The sequence below is a fragment of the Solanum dulcamara genome, chromosome 3 (genome assembly GCF_947179165.1).
Source record: "Solanum dulcamara chromosome 3, daSolDulc1.2, whole genome shotgun sequence".
Taxonomy (NCBI): domain Eukaryota; kingdom Viridiplantae; phylum Streptophyta; class Magnoliopsida; order Solanales; family Solanaceae; genus Solanum; species Solanum dulcamara.
Window position 1 is genome coordinate 72,794,336 of NC_077239.1, and position 21,531 is coordinate 72,815,866.

The 21,531-nt window shown below is 35.8% G+C and overlaps 1 protein-coding gene across 1 annotated transcript; it reads right to left on the minus strand.

Annotated features, from left to right (window-relative positions):
* Nucleotides 1-964: 964 nt before the first annotated feature.
* LOC129883663 (F-box/LRR-repeat protein At3g26922-like) lies at nt 965-20,794 on the minus strand. The gene is made up of 3 exons (XM_055958281.1): nt 20,527-20,794; nt 15,775-15,777; nt 965-2,040 (listed from the first exon to the last, which is right to left on the minus strand). Exons 1-3 carry the CDS (start codon nt 20,792-20,794, stop codon nt 965-967), a joined length of 1,347 nt encoding a protein of 448 aa, XP_055814256.1.
* Between the last annotated feature and the right edge of the window lie 737 nt (nt 20,795-21,531).

A 21,531-nucleotide genomic window follows, 5' to 3' on the forward strand; every position in this document is an offset into this window, starting at 1 on the left:
ATCAGTTCGTAGTGGTACAAGGACTCAATTGCATTCCAGAATGCACTAATTTCGAATTTTTCATAATTAACATCAAATACAGCTATAGCATATTTATTGTCGCCTATAACAAACTGATAGATAACTCCACTAATGCAAACTCCTCTAGGCTAACAATAATTCAGAGTAAAAGGGGAAATGTTTTGAGTCTCTCTCCATGTTTTGTCTATGCCTAAAGTTAATTGCTAGTATATAACAACTTGGTATTAGAGCCAGAACCTGGCAATCCCATTAACAGAAACATGGTCCAAAGTTACTGCGGAAAACATCAAGAAGATAGAAAATCAACTGTAGAATTACATGATGAATGATGCAAAAATATGAGAGGTATTAATTTTCACTATAAACATGTACGCAAACCAACAATGCCTCCTCTTGATTAAACTTTTTTTATTTTCAATCAAATTGTGAGACAATAAAAGCGGAAACCACACTGTCTAGAACGTTAAGGAAATTCTTGGAAGGAAACCAATTTCAGCGAAGGCACCTCATTGTGATACGAAAACTAGTGTACTCAACGGCCTGTATAATCTTTTCACTGTTACCTCTTTCACCCCATATTATTCTACTCTGATTTTAGGAAGTTAAACTAACGATTACACAGAAACCAACAATTCCTATTGCTTTCAATTAAACGAAATCCAAGTATCAGCTAAAGTCAAAAAAAACAATTTTTCTACGACAGAAAAAGAACCTCATATCCTCATGATGGAAGACTAAAAGAAGTAAAGCTCTCTGTATTTTTTTGATGAAAAACTGTTTATTAACTCTGATTCAGAGTGCAGCACTAAGCTTGTAATGGATGAATTGGACCTGTCAATAGCGGGTAGACCCCTATTTATTAACTCAGCTCATTTTGAAAGAAAATATTAAAGAACTTTGTAAATGAATAAGTGCATTTTCAATTTTAATAGAATAAACTATATTACCAATCTAATAAAATATAATATCTCTCAAGGTTCACTGTTGCCAGCTCCCCACTTTTGTGTTTCATAGGATGCCAACTCTCCTCCTTTCTATCAAATTTGTATGTTTTTACTTCTTTTAATTGACTATACCAGGGGTTGCTTCCATGAGAAGTAGACTGCATCGAATTCTTCATTTGCATCAAACGATCAATGAAAACTATAATCATTTCTCTTGTTGATTGCAAGTTGAGTCTCCTAGGCTGACAACTCCATACCAAAGCATCCACAAACGAAGGGCACTCCTGATTCTGCCATAGAATGTTGACATCTAAAACGTCCACCTGGGGCGTAGAAACTCTGTGGTGTTGTTGCAGATATTCCAGTTTAATCTTAGTGCATTTAAAAAAATAAAGGGAAACTTGAGACCAAGAGGTCGAATTTGATAGAAACTTCTTCAACTTACAAAACCAGTCGGCATTTATGTTGTCTAAGCGATGAAGAATGATTTTTGAATGCTTCAGTTGTCTCGACTCACTCACAATTTGAAGTTGAGGAATTTGATTCCCTATGAACTCAAATGACATCAAATTTGGAGCATCAATCTCCCATATGCCCCCACAAAACCGAATCTTCACGACCTTCAGGGAAACTGACTTGATCTTTTGAAGATTCACCAGCTCATTCGTTTCCAAGCCCGAGCAATACTCAAAGATGAAAGTGACAATTAAGGGACAACTATTAAGTAGAGTCTGAAGCATGTTTTCATCTAATTTTACATAAGATAGAGAAAGCTTTCTCAAAGAACTGCGATTCACAACACCACTGGATAAAGAAACAGGCAAAAGAGTACAACTCTTTAGAACCAATTTTCTTAAAGACTTTGCTGCGAAGATTGTTAAAATTGGCACGGGGTATAATTTATAGTTAAGGATAAGATCGTTTACACCATTATGAAGTGCAATCTCAAGCCACTTATCAATCAGACGGAAAACTTCATGAGAATCACCAAAGAGCTCTGATAATTCAAACTTTTCTATAGGGATTTTTCCGTCCCTATATCTCTCCATGACTGTGTCCAATATCTTTATGTCGCCTTTGCAACAATTAAGAGTGAATTCCAAGTTAGGAAGAGTCGACCAGGCTTGCAGCCATGTTTTGGAGAGAATGCTCATCCGTGCTGCTTCATCAAAACTAAGAGAAGAGAGTATTTTTTGAATGAAACATTCAGGCAATATGTCAGCCATGATCAGATCAGATCAGATCCCTAATGTTAATGGAGATTTATAGATTTAGAGGAGAACATGCCTTTGGAGGTTGACATTTTCAATCTTCCAAGTTCCATATATATAGGATCTTTTATATTATGTATAATATTTATTTATTTATTTTAATCTCAAGTATTTATAGATTTTTATTTAGCTCATTAACAATATAAGTAAAATAATTTTCTTATCATTTTGTCACACAATCTAATGTTATTATTCATGATTATTATTTTAATATTGCATGCATTAAATTTGTATATTGATGCATATTTCATCTCTCTTTTATTCTCTAATGTCTATATAGGCAAACAATATTCACTAGATCTCCATTTATCGCTTGTCATGAAGATGTAGGCCCTAAACGAAAAGCCCGAAATTATTAAATCGAAAACCAAATCGAATTTACAAAAATCGAACCGAATTTATGAAAATCGAACAGAATTGAACTAACTCGGTTCGGTTTTCGGTATAGATAATTTGAAAATAAAAAACCAAAAAAATTGAAATAAAAAAATCAAAATCGAACCTAATTACCGAATGTCCACCCCTATTAATATCTCATGCAAATTGTCATGTAGAACGCGTATGTCTACTTTTTTAACTTTATGAAAGTTTAAATGTTTACTTGTGCACACCCAAAGTTAGAGGGAATAGATGACAATTGAAGCCAAGTTAAAAGGGAACGTTAATGTAATTATCTCTATCTCTTATTCTCTATTATCTATGCAGATAAATGAATTTTGATTGTCATTAATGAAACATTTTCTAAATTATAATTTAAAATTTTATTTACAATATAAGTAGATAATCTTTTAAGAAATTATTATGAAATATCTTTATTTTTATTAATTTATTTTTAATTGCATCAAAGTATGTCTATAAGGTTATCACATTATAGATTTCGTTAAACTTTAAAACTTTATTTTTTTTATTATGTTCATTTGTTTCATAATAGACAATAGTAAATTATATACTCAATTAATATTTTCTCTTTTCTTTTTGGATGATATTAATAATTTTTAATAAAAATTTTGTTATATAGATTAAAAACTAAAAACATTATGATTTTAAAAAAAGTATTAAAAATAATTTTAAAAAAGATTGATAATGTAAGGTAAAATAGACATCTAAAAAAGTCAATTACAAAAAAAGTGAGAATGATTATTTCTCAAAGTTGAGGGGGAATTTGATTTTGAAAGTAAAGTTTGAGGGTGTAAATGATTTTCACCCGTTTAATTTATATAATGTTTATAGTTCATTATTTCGGGAGGGGGGGTTGATTTATATAGCAAAGTTGGGGGTGTAAACAAGAAAAAAAACCTAATATACTCCTCAACTTGCGATTTAGAGTTGATGTACTCCTCATTATAAACGTGATTCATATATACCCCTATTGTTACATAAATGACTCAGATATATCCTTTTGTTTTACACTCGCCTTCACATCATCCTTGTGTCAGCGTTGTAATCATTTACAATTTATTGAATATAAATTTGTAGAATGGTTCAATTTATATTAAATTCAAGATATATTAGTCCAAATAAATATTTTGGATTAATAAAATTGGGTCAATTATTTAAGCTCAATAAATGTGGATTTAATTAAAAAAACTAAATCCATTGATTTGGGCTATAAAGATGACTCCACTTTGTTAAGCCCAATATCATCTCATCCTAGAGGCCCATTTTTATGCCACATATCAAAGTTAGGTGGCAATCCAAGTCAAATTAAATAAGCCACTAGAATTATGCCATGTGCCAAAGTTAGGTGGCAATCCAAGTCAAATTAAATAAGCCACTAAAATCATGCCACATGTCAAAGTTAGGTGGCAATCCAGGTCAAATTAAATAAACCACTAAAATCATGTCACATGTCAAAGTTATGTGGCAATCTAAGTCAAATTAAATGAGCCACTAAAATAATGCCACGTGTCCGTGTGACATGTTCTGACCAATCAAATTAAAACTCTTCAACAAAGAAATCTGATTGGTCAGTTCAAATCAACCAATCAAATCACACCCTCATACCACTCTCTACAACTATAAATAGGGGTCCTCATTATTCTGAGAAGTTTTTTTTTTTAAGAACAAGAAGCACGAAGAGAGCTCGTGGATCAAAGGCCGCAAATTCTCTACAAAGCTCCAAAGTTCAAGCAATCAAATTCAAGCTCAAGTTCAAGATCAAGAACGAAGACAAATATCAAAAAGTTCGAGATCAAGTTACTTGTTCATATTTATTGTTCGTCATAACCATACAAGTGTTCGTGATGAATAATTCAAATCCAAATTTGAAGACGAAGATTCAAGATCAAGCTATTCAAGCCCTTGACTCTAAATCAAATTCAAGTTCAACGTGTTTCATATTATTTGAAGAATCAGAGGATTATTATAGAGATTGTAACCGCATTATATTTTGAAATCAAATATTACACTTTGTTACTCCAATTTTCCGGTCTTGATTATTTATTTTTCTCGGCTCGAAAATTTATTGTTTACAAATTTTGGCACGCTCAGTGGGACAATCTCTACCTCTCATCTCTTCACATCGATCATCAAACTTCAAGAACACTTAAATGGCATCTAAGAAGTTTGACTCCAGGACTATTATTGCTAAGGCTACTGATTCCAAGTTTTCCTCTGAGGTGGAGAACATACTGGATGCTACTATGGGAAGTTTGGGACCCATCACTAGGAACAGAGTAAACTTGCTAGGACAACAAACACTTCAAGTGTCGTCCGCATCAGTTCCTATTTTTGATCTTCCATCTTCAAAGGGGGCAAGATTCTTTCCGAATGAATTGGAAGAAGGAGAGAATATAGCTGATATTGTTGAAAAGACGTTGGCTCGACTTAGTCCTTTTAACACGAGGAATTGCACTATTCAAGATGAAGATGATGTCTTCATCACTAGATCTGCCTCAGTCACTCCATGTAACTTGTTTCAGACAGATTTCAGTTTGAGGGAAAATCCATGCTTTGTTCCATTATCCATAATGGCCATCCAAGCGATAATGACTAACACCTCAACTGTTGAAGAACAACTGACGAGTTTGACGAAGGCAATTGAAGGTCTAACAAAATATGTGCAAGATCAGGATAATCGAATTGTCAAGTTGACGGACAGAGTTGAGAATGTTATGGAGGGAGACTCAAGTCATGCACCTGGAAAACGCCCGATGATACAAGAAAAGGGAGATTCAGTTACAAAGCAAATAAATGTGGGTGATGAGCTGCAAGTATCTACTGAAGGAGGAATTCCCATTCATCAACTGAAGGACTTCATTATGGGAACTATCAAAGATAAGTATGACGTGTCTTCAAAGTCATTATTCACATATGCAAAGCCATACACTTCAAGAATCGATGTTTTGAAGATGCCTGCAGGTTATCAACCTCCAAAATTTCAACAATTTGATGGAAAGGGAAATCCAAAACAACACATTGCCCATTTTGTTGAAACCTGCAATAACGCTGGAACATATGGAGATTATCTGGTCAAGCAATTTGTGCGCTTCTTACAAGGAAATGCTTTTGACTGGTATACGGATCTCGAGGCAGGCTCTATTGATAGTTGGGAACAACTTGAGCATGAATTTCTTAATCGCTTTTATAGCACAAGGCGTACTGTGAGCATGGTTGAACTCACAAATACACGTCAATGGGAAGATGAACCCGTCATTGAGTTCATCAACCGATGGAGAAATGCAAGCCTCAATTGTAAGGATAGGCTTAGTGAAACTTCCGGAATAGAAATGTGTATTCAAGGAATGCGTTGGGGACTTCGTTATATCCTACAGGGTATTAAACCCAAATCATTTGAGGAACTAGCCACACATGCTCATGATATGGAGTTGAGCATGTCTGCAAGCGGGATTGAAGGACTAATTATTTATGGGCCTCGCAAGGGAAAAGACAAAATAGAGGTCAAGAAAGGGGGAAAATCGGCACCTAAGTTTGGAAACAAGGAGTCGATGAGTGTTAATGTCGTACCTTTGAAAGTGGCTACAAATCTAAGCAAGAATCAAAGGGTGAAGACCACAACTTTTCAGAATAACGCTGGTAGAAAGCTGACTTTGAAGGAAATGCAGGCAAAAGAGTATCCTTTCTTGGACTCAGATGTTCCAGCAATTTTCGAAGAGCTTCTGGCGTTAAAACTCTTTGAGCTACCTGAAATGAAGCGTCCAGATGAGGCTTGGAGGACTAATGATCCAAATTACTGCAAATATCACCGTTTGATGGGCCATCCTATTGAAAAGTGTTTTATCTTTAAGGAAAAGATTATGGACTTGGCCCGTGAAGGAAAGATATTGCTTGAATATGAGAAGGAGAGTTCAAATCAAGTCTCTGTCACTATTGGTTCACTTGACCCCATAGTTCTTTGCAACTTTGTCGAAATACATGATAGTGGTAATGACCTAGCCACATCACCATCAAAGATGATTAAATTTGGTGATTTCAAACCAATAAATGTTAACGTATCATCGCTTGTTCCTTTGATGAATGAAGTAATATGGGAAGATAAATCTCTAGAGGAAAACCAATCTTGCGGTGCTTATACTGATGATGAAGGATGGATTTTAGTGACACGACAAAGACGTCGTAAAATGAGCTTGCAAAGAGAACCAAATAAGCAAGTGACTAGAGCGAAGATAAGAACAAAGTGGTGCCATCCACCTACCCCTAAAACTCAAAGGGTAAAGAAGAATGTGAAGAAGTCAAGAGTCGAGGGAAATTACTATCAAAAGCAACGTCCTCCGGTGACATTAGAGGAATTCTTGCCAAGTTGGTTTCGTGAAAAGATTTCTCATCGTGACACCAAGGCCTCATGTTGTAACATTGATAGAGAAGAGACGATGGTAGAAAGCTCATCACCATCATTACCTCCATCACATGAAGTCCCTATAAAGCCTCACTCTGAAGAAGTGGACACTTGTGATGCGAAGTTTACATTCACTAATGATGATCTTTTATTGGGTGAAATATTGCATAATCGTCCTTTATATATGGTAGGTTTTGTGCGTGGACATAAAGTAAATAGGATCATGGTGGATGATGGATATGGGGTCAATATTCTCCCTATTCGTACTGTGAAAGAACTTGGAATACCGATAAATGAACTGTCTGAAAGTCGTCTGATGATTCAAGGTTTTAACCAAGGGGGGCAGAGAGCCATTGGTGCTGTCAAATTAGATATAACAATGGGGGATATGCATTCGAGTGCATGGATGCATGTTATTGACTCAAAGACCTCGTATAACATCTTGTTAGGAAGACCATGGATACATGAGAACAAAGTAGTACCATCCACCTACCATCAATGTTTCAAATACTTTGAAGACGGGGTTCAAAAGAAGGTAGTTGCTGATGATGAACCTTTCAACGAGACGGAAGCGCACTTTGTTGATGCAAAATTCTACTTAAAGAATCATGTTTCAAAAGAAGTTAAAGTTGATAACGTGATACCTGCTGATATCACAAAAAGGGTTGATGTAGCACCTGCTAATGCGAGGGTCATGATTGAAAAGGATAAAACGCTTTCAGATATGAGTAAAGTACCTAAGATAAGTGAGGCATCTTCAAGTAAGAGAATGATTCCTGTTTCTCACTATGTCCCAAAGACAAACAAAGTCAAGATCCCACCCTCTGAGTTGCAGAGTAGTAAGTTGACATTCCCTATCAAGCAAATTGATGCGATCAAATCACCTTCAAAAATGATACAGGGATTTGTCAGACCATCGAATCATGATTCACATGAATCACTCCCTAAAAACCGTACAAATGAGGGTTTTGACCCGAATGCATATAAGTTGTTGGTGAAAGCAGGATACAATCCCAATGAAGCTTCTAAAGTAGGGAAGCTTCCAAATAAAGTTATTGAAAGGGCAAATCATGGCCTAAATCCAACTCAAAGGATGATGATAGAGAAAGGGTATGATGTCAAGCAATAGAGCGAAGGCCTGGGTTACAAACAACCGTCACCAATCCGAATCTCTATAAAAAAGATGAGCATCAACTATATTACCCCTGCGGAAGAATCGATGATGTTCAACAAAAAGCCTTCTGTGTTTGATCGACTTAGTGGCATGACTTCTAAGGTTTCTGCATCTGATCGACTAATAGAATCAACTCCAAAAATTTCAGTATTTGATCGATTGGGACCAATGAAGAAGAAATACAAGCGCCAAGGAGATTATAGAACAGTGAAAGAACGGGTATATGCCCGGGAGCATAATTCACCCAAGAATTGGCCCAGTTTGATCCCTTCTAGAATGAGGCGAGAAACAAAACTTGTAGTTTCATGTGGAGATGTTCTGAGAGCAAAAACTCATACCATAGTTCACTCTAGGGAGCGAGAGGAAGATGAAGAAAGTGTGGGATCATCAAATCACATCACAATTTGTGACGAAGAAAGTACTCCACTATATGCAAAAATTGATGATGGATTTGTTAATATTCATGCATGCCATCACATATCTTTTAATGATGGTGATCCTCAAGAAGATGAGGATGCTGAAGATGCACCACCTGAACTCGAGGAAGGGATAAAGAATACTGTTGATGCATTGAAGGAAGTAAATCTTGGAGTTGATGATGATATAAGGCCTACATATGTGAGTGCTTCGCTGGATGATGATGAAGAGAAGAAATATATTGAGCTGCTTATGAAATTTAGGGATGTATTTGCTTGGAGTTACAAAGAGATGCCAGGGTTAGACCCTAAAGTTGCAGTTCATCGTCTTGCTGTAAAACGAGGTACTCGTCCTGTTAAACAAGCGCAACGTTGCTTTAGACCTGAATTGGTTCCTTTGATCGAAACTGAAGTTAACAAGCTCATTGAAGCAGGTTTTATTCGTGAAGTCAAATATCCTACATGGATTTCAAGCATTGTACCTGTAAGAAAGAAGAATGGCCAAATACGAATTTGTGTTGACTTTAGAGATCTTAATAATGCATGCCGTAAGGATGAATTTCCTCTTCCAATCCCTGAGCTTATGATTGATGCTACAACTAGATACGAGGCAATGTCCTTCATGGATGGTTCATTTGGATACAATCAAATTCGCATGGCACCAAAGGATGAAGAACTTATTGTATTTCGCTCTCCTAAAGGTATATATTGCTACAAAGTGATGCCTTTTGGTTTAAAAAATGCTGGAGCCACTTATCAACGAGCCATGCAGAATATTTTTGATGACATGCTTCATAAAAATGTTGAGTGTTATGTCGATGACTTAGTAGTAAAATCAAAGAAGAGTGATGACCACTTGAAAGATCTGAGAATGGTGTTTGAACGGCTTCGAAGATACCAACTCAAAATGAATCCTTTAAAATGTGCCTTTGGAGTTACTTCGGGAAAGTTTCTCGATTTTATTGTTCGACATCGAGGAATCGAGATTGATCAAGATAAGATAGATGCTATTTTGAAGATGCCTGAGCCAAAAAATATTCATGAGTTGAAAAGCTTACAAGGAAAATTAGCATATCTTAGGAGTTTTATCTCAAATCTGGCTGGGAGATGTCAACCATTCAGTCGCCTTATGAAGAAAGATGTTCCTTTTGAATGGGACCAAGCTTGTACCAATGCTTTTGAGAACATAAAGTCTTATCTAATGAAACCTCCAGTACTTGTAGCTCCTATACCTGGAAAACCATTGATTTTATACATTGCAGCACAATAAAGGTCAGTAGGAGCACTTCTCGCACAAGAAAATGATGAAGGGAAAGAAAATGCCCTATATTACTTGAGTAGGATGATGACACAAAACGAGATCAAGTATTCACCTATTGAGAAGTTATGTCTGGCACTCGTGTTCTCAATTCAAAAGATGAAGCATTACTTCCAGGCTCATATTATACAACTTGTCTCTAAAGCGAATCCTATCAAGTTTGTCATGTCCAAGCCTGTCTTAAGTGATAGGCTAGCAAGGTGGTACCTCCAGTTTCAACAATTTGAGATTGTGTATCAGAAGGCAGTGAAAGGACAAGTGCTAGCAGATTTCTTGGCCAATCATCCAATTCTGAATGATTGGGAGTTATCTGATGAATTACCTGATAAAGACGCAATGCTAGTAGAAATTCAGCCACCTTGGAAGATGTATTTTGATGGTGCTGCACATCGTGAAGGAGCCGGTGCTAGAGTGGTATTTGTCACTTCCCATGGAGAAGTTTTGCCATACTCCTTCACTCTAACATAAAACTGCTCCAATAATGTTGCTGAATATCAAGCACTCTTACTTGGGGTTGAGATGGCCATTGATATGAAACAATTGCAACTACAAGTTTTTGGGGATTCCAAGTTGGTGATCAATCAAGTCTTGGGTAATTATGAAGTAAAGAAGCCTGAGTTAATCCCATACTGCAATTACGCTCAAAAGATGATAGGGTGGCTTGGAGAGGTGACTATTCAACATGTACCAAGAAAGGAAAATAAAAAGGCTGATACATTGGCAGCTTTAGCTTCTGCATTAGTATCTTCTGATGAAATACAAGTTGTGATTTGCCAAAGATGGATAACTCCACCTCCAAATGAGCATGAAGAAGAATTTCAACAAGTTATCGCCACTTCGGAAGCTGAAATTGACGATTGGCGACAACCAATAATAGATTACTTGTGTTATGGAATATTGCCAGAAAACCTTCGAAGAAGAACAGAAATCCGACGATGAGCCCCTCGTTTTCTTTATTATAAAAATACACTTTACAGGCGATCGTTCGATGGAGTTCTCTTACGATGTTTGAGGGCAGATGAATCTACTCAAGCTATGCAAGAAGCGCATTCTAGAGTGTGTGGAGCGCATCAGTCTGGACCAAAACTTCATTTTCACATAAAAAGGATGGGCTATTACTGGCAAACCATGGTGAAAGATTGCTTGGATTACGTCCGAAGATGTAAAGCTTGTCAATTCCATGCGAATTTTATACATCAACCCCCAGAAGTATTGCACCCAACTATTGCCTCATGGCCATTTGAAGCTTGGGGTTTGGATGTTGTTGGACCATTGCCTAAGTCCTCTGGTGGACATCTGTACATCCTGGCTGCAACTGACTACTTCTCAAAATGGGCAGAAGTTGTTTCTCTTAGAGAAGTAAAGAAAGAGAATGTCGCCAACTTCATTCGAGTTAATATTATCTACTGTTTTGGTATTCCTCGATACATATTGACAGATAATGGCAAGCCATTTGATAACAAGTTAATGACGAAGATATGTGATCTTTTTGGCTTCAAGCAACGTAATTCCTCTATGTATTATGCGGCTGTTAATGGTCTCGCTGAAGCATTTAACAAGACACTCTGCAACTTGTTGAAAAAAGTTGTTTCCAAGTCTAAGAGAGATTGGCATGAAAGAATGGAAGAGGCTCTTTGGGCATATAGGACTACGTATCGCACGCCAACACAAGCGACTCCCTACTCTCTTGTTTATGGAGTTGAAGCAGTTCTTCCACTTGAACGTCAAATACCGTCATTGCGCCTTGCCATTCAAAAAGGGCTCACTGATGAAGAAAATGCTCGGTTACGCCTTGAAGAATTGGAGGCTCTTGATGAAAAAAGACTAGAGGCCCAACAAAGTCTGCAATGTTATCAAGCTCGTCTAGCTCGATCTTTTAATAAGAAGGTTCATCTTAGATGCTTCCAAGTGGGTGATCAAGTTCTTGTTGTAAGAAGGCCCATTATTACTTCTCGTCGGTCTGGAAGCAAGTTCTCCGCCAAATAGGATGGACCATATATGGTACAAGAAGTATACTCAAGTGGCGCTTACAAACTGGTTGACTCAGAAGGATTGCGCATTGGCCCCATTAACGGAAAGTTCATAAAGAGATACTATCCTTGAAGAAAAGAAACTCACTCCTTAAGGTACGAGTATAAACTGCATGTTACTCCTGGCCCGCAAGAGTATAAACTGTGCATGGCACCCCATAAAAAAAATGTCTGCTAGGTTGAAAATCTCGAAAGAGGCGGCCTAGGCAAAAGTTAGGACCAAAAAAAAAAATCTCTCAGAACTACGTTATGACTTGATCCTCTTCACTGAGGTACGTAGGCTCTTAGAATTACATTCTGAGTTCAGTCGCATGAGTATCCAAAGAACTCATAGTCTCTCTTGACACTCTCCACCATAATCCATGAGTTACATCCTAAATTTTAGTCTCATAAGTTCAAAAGAAATGGGGCATACTGTTATTTGAGCATCACAATGTTCTTGTATATTGTCATATATGGCATATGAATTAAAGAGGGCCAATCAAGACAGAATTTGAATTGACTTCAAGGAAATATTCGTACAAATCCATAAAGCTATTAGCTGTGATTATTGTACATGTTGTAGTTTTTTTTGGATTCTCTACACTAAGATACGAATATTTTCTTTTAATAAGAACATGCGAATGTGAATCTATCAGCTTTTCTGTATGTGAAATTCATTTTTGAAGATTGCTTAGAACTATCCTGCAAGACTTGAACTATAAATTTTGGATATGTTAGGAAGTTTGGTTTCTGATAGATTGAACCTCTCCTGGATTTGGTGCTCTCATACAATGATATATCTCTCGTACTATCGAAACACACAAGGTAATAAACAACGATGTTTAGGGGAAAGTCCACACTTGATGTGAATTACATCAATGCATCAATATGAGCATATAACTGTTGAAGCTGAAACATAAAAAGAAATACTTAAAGAAATAGGCAATATAATGCAATCAAAAGGATTTATGAAAGAGTGACAGCTAAAAAAAAAATTATAATATATAGTTCACAATAAGCTTGCCTAAACGCAACTTATAATTAGTTAAGTCTTGAAGAGAAACCTCTAAAACTCTCTTCTTCTCTTCCACATCATTTGAGGCATTCACAGTAGCTAGAGAAACATCAGCACATTTGTTATACTCTTGTTCAGCTGCTGAGACTTTAGATTCGACATCTTCAACTTCTTTCATGGCAGCATCTCGAAGGGCTTTTAACTCCTTCACCTTCTTCCTCGCCTCCTTAAGAGATTGGCAGATGTCAGACAATTCTTCGGATTTCTCATTCTTTTCAATTAAGACAAGATCAAGGTGTCTTTTGGCATTTATATATGGCTCGGATTCTTTAATTTTCAAGGCTTTATCAGATAGGGATGATCGTGCTTGGTCGTAGGAGGTGGCAAGTACAAAGAGAGATCCCAATAAGTTCTTCAAAGGAGAAATATCCACACCCATTTCATCTACATCCTTAAGAATTACTTGGACCTCATCCTTAAGAGAAGAAACACGTTCTGCAGTGAGATCAGCGAGCTTAGAACGAATCTTATTCCAAACTCCTTTGACAAAATTCATTCGAAGCTCTGAGATGACTTGCTTTCCATCAAAAATGGACACGGACGTAGTCCTTTCATGTGGGACAAAAGTAGCCTCTCGCCCTAATTTGGGTGACGAAATTGATTTTCTTGAAGTCGTCCCCTCTACAGATTCATTACTATCTTGTGGCTTGCTTTGACAAGAAGTCTCCAACATGCTGACGTCGTTCGCCTGAAAAAATAAATAAATTAAAAAAAAATAAAAAAAATATCATAGTTAGTGGAATCGTGTGGTATCATGGAATAAAAAAAAATAATAATAATAAAAAATCATTACCTCTTTAATAGCTGTCAAAGTCTTTGAAGAACTAGCATTGTTGTCGGAAATCTCTATCGGATGTGAACTACCATCGTTTGGCGTGTCACAAGGTAGTTTCAACTGTTTCCAACAACGATCACTACGGGTGCTACTACTTTCATCTTGAGATGGCCGCTTGTGAGATGTCCGTTGAATTTGAGCTGAATACTTTTCATTTTCAACTTTCTCAAGGGAAAATCCCTTGATCTTGTCTGGAACAACAACTTTAGACTTTAAAATAGCAGTTTGACTCACCATTAAGACCTCTTCGTCTTTCTTTTGAAGAATATTACTATCCAGACCAACAACACTCACCAAGGACTGTATATAATTTTCAAGAAAATTTCCATGCACCTTCTCCCACCAAGACTTGTAATTGAGCGAAAAGAATTTCTTCAAGTTGGACCCACTAGGAGGAAATGTTGCTCTTGCCCTAGATTTTGTCAGTACACAAATTCGTGCAAGTCTTAAGCCCTCGGCTAATGAAGCTTCACGAAAATCTTGATCTAATCGACCAGGAGCATCTTGAAAAAAGCCAAATTGACGACTGAATCTATGGGGACTATAAGGCTCCACAATAAAGATATTTTCGTCCCTTAAAGTGAGATAGTTTGAGCGAAGGCTCATAAAGAAATTTGATTGAAATTCCTTTTCAGTGCCGTCATCGCGGTAGTGGTGAGCATTAGGCCTTTAGATCAATGTTGCATCCCACACAATGGTTCCCCCTCCATGTATACGCTTCCTCGCATCCTCTTTATCAAAATACCTGGCAGCACCTTCACCAGAAAAAGAAGCCATAAGAGGATCAGTCGGTCCACCTGCTAGTGGGTAATGCGTTTTGAAGTAGTAGGCCAACCAACCATACACATAATGAATTGGAAAACAAGTTTGAACGAGATCAAGTCGTGAGCATTTTGAAATCGTATTTAGACCTTTGTAAATGCTGGCTAAGACGGGAACTGCAAGGCTAACTCTTCGTCCACATGCTAAATGACAGGCGATTCTGAAGACGCCCGGACGAATAAAGCCATCCTCCTTCGTAGGAAGCACAAATACACACAACCAGCAAGATAAAAAAGCTGCCAAGTATATTTCATTTTTTTTGTGACTCTTAACTTCCATCTGGTGAAATAAAGCTTTTTCAGCAGGAGACTAGTTAACAGATTCACCAATTACGCCATTTGGGTTATGCGATGACTTAAGACGGGCAGACTTCTTTTCTCTTCTCGGTGGGGGTTGTCCATATTTCATATCTTTCTTACACCAAAACTCTAGCCATCTTTCCACAGAAACATTTGGGTCATGATTATTTTTTACTCGGATTCGATGAAAAGCATCAAATAAATGCTCACAAGAGTGAGGAAGAAATCTTTTACCCTTATCAAATGTGCCTAAAAGTTTTGCAACATTTGGTACGACTTCCTCGTAAAGACTTCCTGCTATGGGTAGACCACCAATCACGTGTAAGTCCCAAAGTGATATAGATAATTCTCCGACTGAAGTAAGCAGTGTATTTGTAACAGGACACCAAGCTTCGCAGAAGGCCTGCAAGATGTTAGTGTTACGATCATAAGTAAAAAGTGAACCATACACAGCATCATATATTTTTGCATCCTTCAAAGTCTGGCGATTCCTGCTAAGGATATCTTCAGTCCACTCCCAATAGCCTGGAATGTAGTGAAATTCTCCATCAAGTGTAAAAGTGTCATTCTATCGAGTCTCTCTATTAATGATTCGTCGCCCCAAACATGGTAAAGAAGTTGCAATATTTTTGGTACGATGATTAGGAGTACAAAGTATCCACGTCTTAGGAGGACGGCTGTTATATTCAAGAGTCCAATCCTCTAAACCAGGAAGTTCCCCCAAAGATGGCCATGGAGCAGCATATTGGCCAGCTAAGGGCGTACTTACAAGCAGTTTGGTCTCCACCTCACTGTCTTTATGATCTGATATCACAAGGTATCGCAACTCTGAAGAAGGAGAAGTTAAATCTCTAAAGTAAACCATGATTCAATCTGCAAAAAAAATAATTAATAATTATATATATATGTTTTGTTAGCTCATAAATTAGTAATTCAATAATCATGGTCATGCATCTTGATAACGAACGACTATATTCTTTGAGCAAGGCCTATGCCTAATTCAGACGGTGTAAAGTCTTTGCCACAAATCATGTAAAGTCTTTGCCTCAAACGGTGTAAAGTCTTTAGTTTGGACTATGGAATGCCTTTTTCTTTGCCACAAATCATGTGAAGTCTTTGCCTCAGACGGTGTAAAGTCTTTAGCTTGGACTATGAAATACCTCTGACTCAGACGGTGTAAAGTCTTTGCCACAAATCATGTAAAGTCTTTGCCTTAGACGGTGTAAAGTCTTTAGCTTGGACTATGGAATGCCTCTGACTTAGACGGTGTAAAGTCTTTGCCATAAATCATATAAAGTCTTTGCCTTAGACGGTGTAAAGTCTTTAGCTCGGACTATGGAATGCTTCTGACTCAGACAGTGTAAAGTCTTTGCCACAAATCATGTAAAGTCTTTGCCTTAGACGGTGTAAAGTCTTTAGCTCAGACTATGGAATGCCTCTGACTCAGACGGTGTAAAGTCTTTGCCACAAATCATGTAAAGTCTTTGCCTTAGACGGTGTAAAGTCTTTGCCTTAGACGGTGTAAAGTCTTTAGCTCGGACTATGGAATGCCTTTTCTTTGCCACAAATCATGTAAAGTCTTTGCCTCAGACGGTGTAAAGTCTTTAGCTTGGACTATGAAATGCCTCTGACTCAGACGGTGTAAAGTCTTTGCTATAAATCATGTAAAGTCTTTGCCTTAGACGGTGTAAAGTCTTTAGCTCAGACTATGGAATGCCTCTGACTCAGACGGTGTAAAGTCTTTGCCACAAATCAAGTAAAGTCTTTGCCTTAGACGGTGTAAAGTCTTTAGCTCAGACTATGGAATGCCTTTTCTTTGCCACAAATCATGTAAAGTCTTTGCCTTAGACGGTGTAAAGTCTTTAGCTCGGACTATGGAATGCCTTTTCTTTGCCACAAATCATGTAAAGTCTTTGCCTCAGACGGTGTAAAGTCTTTAGCTTGGACTATGAAATGCCTCTGACTTAGACGGTGTAAAGTCTTTGCCATAAATCATGTAAAGTCTTTGCCTTAGACGGTGTAAAGTCTTTAGCTCGGACTATGGAATGCCTCTGACTCAGACGGTGTAAAGTCTTTGCCACAAATCATGTAAAGTCTTTGCCTTAGACGGTGTAAAGTCTTTAGCTTAGACTATGGAATGTCTTTTTTTTGCCACAAATCATGTAAAGTCTTTGCCTCAGACGGTGTAAAGTCTTTAGCTTGGACTATGGAATGCCTCTGACTCAGACGGTGTAAAGTCTTTGCCATAAATAATGTAAAGTCTTTGCCTTAGACGGTGTAAAGTCTTTAGCTCGGACTATGGATTGCCTTTTTTCCTTGCCACAAATTATGTAAAGTCTTTGTCTCAGACGGTGTAAAGTCTTTGACTTGGACCAATAGAATAAAAGTTTATTGCATATGAAGTAATATTTTCATTTAAAAATAATAATAAAAAAAAATATATATATATATATATATTAAAAAAAAATGTACCTCATATGTTGATGAACTCAAGAAGATATGCAAAAAGGAGTATCAAAACTGTCAATACCAATGATAAAAATAAATAGAAGGAGAGAGTCTATTTATAGACAAATAGTGATGGTGAGAGAGTTCTTCTTCCAAAGTAATTGTAATTACTTTTTTGGTAGAACTCTAGTAAAATGATACAAATTTATTCTCTCCAAATCCTAATTGGATGTGAAATTGTGAAAATTTGGGCTATCCATATTCTAAAAGAAGTGTCTCCTTTCAGAATTCTAATTGGATTTGGAAGACAGAATAAAGGGTAGGCATTTGCAAAAAAAAAACGTAAAAAAAAATGTGGAAAAAAAAACGTGAAAAAAATAAATAAATTATCTAGAATGGTCATGAAAGTATTAAATTCTCAATTTTGGATATGTTGTAAATCGAGAAGTCTAGTTTCTAGAAAATCACACCGTTCATGAAAATCGAATTTACAAAAATCGAACCGAATTTATGAAAATCGAACAGAATTGAACTAACTCGGTTCGGTTTTCGGTATAGATAATTTGAAAATAAAAAACCAAAAAAATTGAAATAAAAAAATCAAAATCGAACCTAATTACCGAATGTCCACCCCTATTAATATCTCATGCAAATTGTCATGTAGAACGCGTATGTCTACTTTTTTAACTTTATGAAAGTTTAAATGTTTACTTGTGCACACCCAAAGTTAGAGGGAATAGATGACAATTGAAGCCAAGTTAAAAGGGAACGTTAATGTAATTATCTCTATCTCTTATTCTCTATTATCTATGCAGATAAATGAATTTTGATTGTCATTAATGAAACATTTTCTAAATTATAATTTAAAATTTTATTTACAATATAAGTAGATAATCTTTTAAGAAATTATTATGAAATATCTTTATTTTTATTAATTTATTTTTAATTGCATCAAAGTATGTCTATAAGGTTATCACATTATAGATTTCGTTAAACTTTAAAACTTTATTTTTTTTATTATGTTCATTTGTTTCATAATAGACAATAGTAAATTATATACTCAATTAATATTTTCTCTTTTCTTTTTGGATGATATTAATAATTTTTAATAAAAATTTTGTTATATAGATTAAAAACTAAAAACATTATGATTTTAAAAAAAGTATTAAAAATAATTTTAAAAAAGATTGATAATGTAAGGTAAAATAGACATCTAAAAAAGTCAATTACAAAAAAAGTGAGAATGATTATTTCTCAAAGTTGAGGGGGAATTTGATTTTGAAAGTAAAGTTTGAGGGTGTAAATGATTTTCACCCGTTTAATTTATATAATGTTTATAGTTCATTATTTCGGGAGGGGGGGTTGATTTATATAGCAAAGTTGGGGGTGTAAACAAGAAAAAAAACCTAATATACTCCTCAACTTGCGATTTAGAGTTGATGTACTCCTCATTATAAACGTGATTCATATATACCCCTATTGTTACATAAATGACTCAGATATATCCTTTTGTTTTACACTCGCCTTCACATCATCCTTGTGTCAGCGTTGTAATCATTTACAATTTATTGAATATAAATTTGTAGAATGGTTCAATTTATATTAAATTCAAGATATATTAGTCCAAATAAATATTTTGGATTAATAAAATTGGGTCAATTATTTAAGCTCAATAAATGTGGATTTAATTAAAAAAACTAAATCCATTGATTTGGGCTATAAAGATGACTCCACTTTGTTAAGCCCAATATCATCTCATCCTAGAGGCCCATTTTTATGCCACATATCAAAGTTAGGTGGCAATCCAAGTCAAATTAAATAAGCCACTAGAATTATGCCATGTGCCAAAGTTAGGTGGCAATCCAAGTCAAATTAAATAAGCCACTAAAATCATGCCACATGTCAAAGTTAGGTGGCAATCCAGGTCAAATTAAATAAACCACTAAAATCATGTCACATGTCAAAGTTATGTGGCAATCTAAGTCAAATTAAATGAGCCACTAAAATAATGCCACGTGTCCGTGTGACATGTTCTGACCAATCAAATTAAAACTCTTCAACAAAGAAATCTGATTGGTCAGTTCAAATCAACCAATCAAATCACACCCTCATACCACTCTCTACAACTATAAATAGGGGTCCTCATTATTCTGAGAAGTTTTTTTTTTTAAGAACAAGAAGCACGAAGAGAGCTCGTGGATCAAAGGCCGCAAATTCTCTACAAAGCTCCAAAGTTCAAGCAATCAAATTCAAGCTCAAGTTCAAGATCAAGAACGAAGACAAATATCAAAAAGTTCGAGATCAAGTTACTTGTTCATATTTATTGTTCGTCATAACCATACAAGTGTTCGTGATGAATAAATTCAAATCCAAATTTGAAGACGAAGATTCAAGATCAAGCTATTCAAGCCCTTGACTCTAAATCAAATTCAAGTTCAACGTGTTTCATATTATTTGAAGAATCAGAGGATTATTATAGAGATTGTAACCGCATTATATTTTGAAATCAAATATTACACTTTGTTACTCCAATTTTCCGGTCTTGATTATTTATTTTTCTCGGCTCGAAAATTTGTTGTTTACAAGCGCCACCTCAATAAATTGTCATATCTAAAAAAAAAAATTACATGTCATTTGATTCCTTCTTTATTACTATCATTACACCCACCATAACCACTAAACCCACTATTTTTACCATTAAAACTCATAGAAATCATCATGAAATTTGTAACCCACAAATGCATTCCTTCACCATCACCGGATTCAATGTCTACTATCAAACTCATTTTTCTATTGCTAAACATCAAAACACTTATCATATAACTCTCATAAAATGTTAGATTCGGATTTTAAAATGTTAGATCTCTTGTATCCAACTGAAATTTGTGACTCAACAAAAAAAGTAAAAACTAACTCTCATAAAACTTGGTTTGAAATCTCCATCAAAATGAAACTGCAGTGGTCAGAGGAAAAGCTAAAACTTCACGAGAATTATCAAAGAACGAAACATCATAGTTCTCTGATAATTCAAGCTTTTCTATAGGGATTTCTCCGTCCCTATATCTCCCAGGATATCATCCACTATTTTCATATTACCTTTGGAATAATCAACTCTGAATTCCAAGTTGGGAAGAGTCGACCAGGCTTGCAGCCATGTTTTGGATAGAATGCTCATCCGTGTTGCTTTCTTAAAACTAAAAAAACAGAGTAATTTATGAATGAGGCATTCAGGCAATACATCAACTGTTGGTTTCCTAGAATTCTCCTTCTTATTGTTACTGTGCAACCATACCTTAAAACCCCCTTTTTGTACTCCGATTTCGGAGCAGAACTTGCTATTCAGCTCTTCGTCTCGCTTCTGCATTCCACCAAACTCTTTGGGAGAATTCCAACATTCTTTCCTTGTGATTTTGAGTAAATTTAGCCCTCAATTTTTTTCTCCCATGAGGTATACATTCCGTAAAAGCAACACAAAAAAAGACATATATATTCTAGGAATACTATTTTTAAAAATATATATAAATATAACGCTTATTCCACTAACTTAAATAATTATGTTTAAGTTATAAATTCAAATTAAAGAAAAAAAAACATTAAATTCTTGAATGCAATTTCTCTAACCAATTTTCTTGTTCTAAACAGTAAGCACTTAGAACCAATTCTGTTAGAAATTTACTTTTTAGTTAATTTGGGCAAAATTGTATGACTTTATGGGACAAAAGAAAAGAACTTATGTATGATAAATTTTAAGCTATACCTTTTCTGGGTATAAAATAGAAAAATTAGTTGTGTGAAAACCTTTAAAGTTGAATGATTTTCATGTAACAAAAAAGGCAAAATTGACTTTTGTGTGATAAATACAAAGCTGGATGACCACCGGTGAAATTTACACGACCAGAATATGATAATTCAAACTTGTCAATAGGAATTTTTCTTGAGAAGTTTTCATAAATAACGAGAGTATGGAACCTAATTATCGTACCCAACGATACTTTTCATATTACCAAACCCAGGGACATTTTCACTCGCGATACAGTGTATTAGACACATATGAGGTTGTATTTAGGATACAGTCCCAGCGATATAGGAGCGAATCATGGT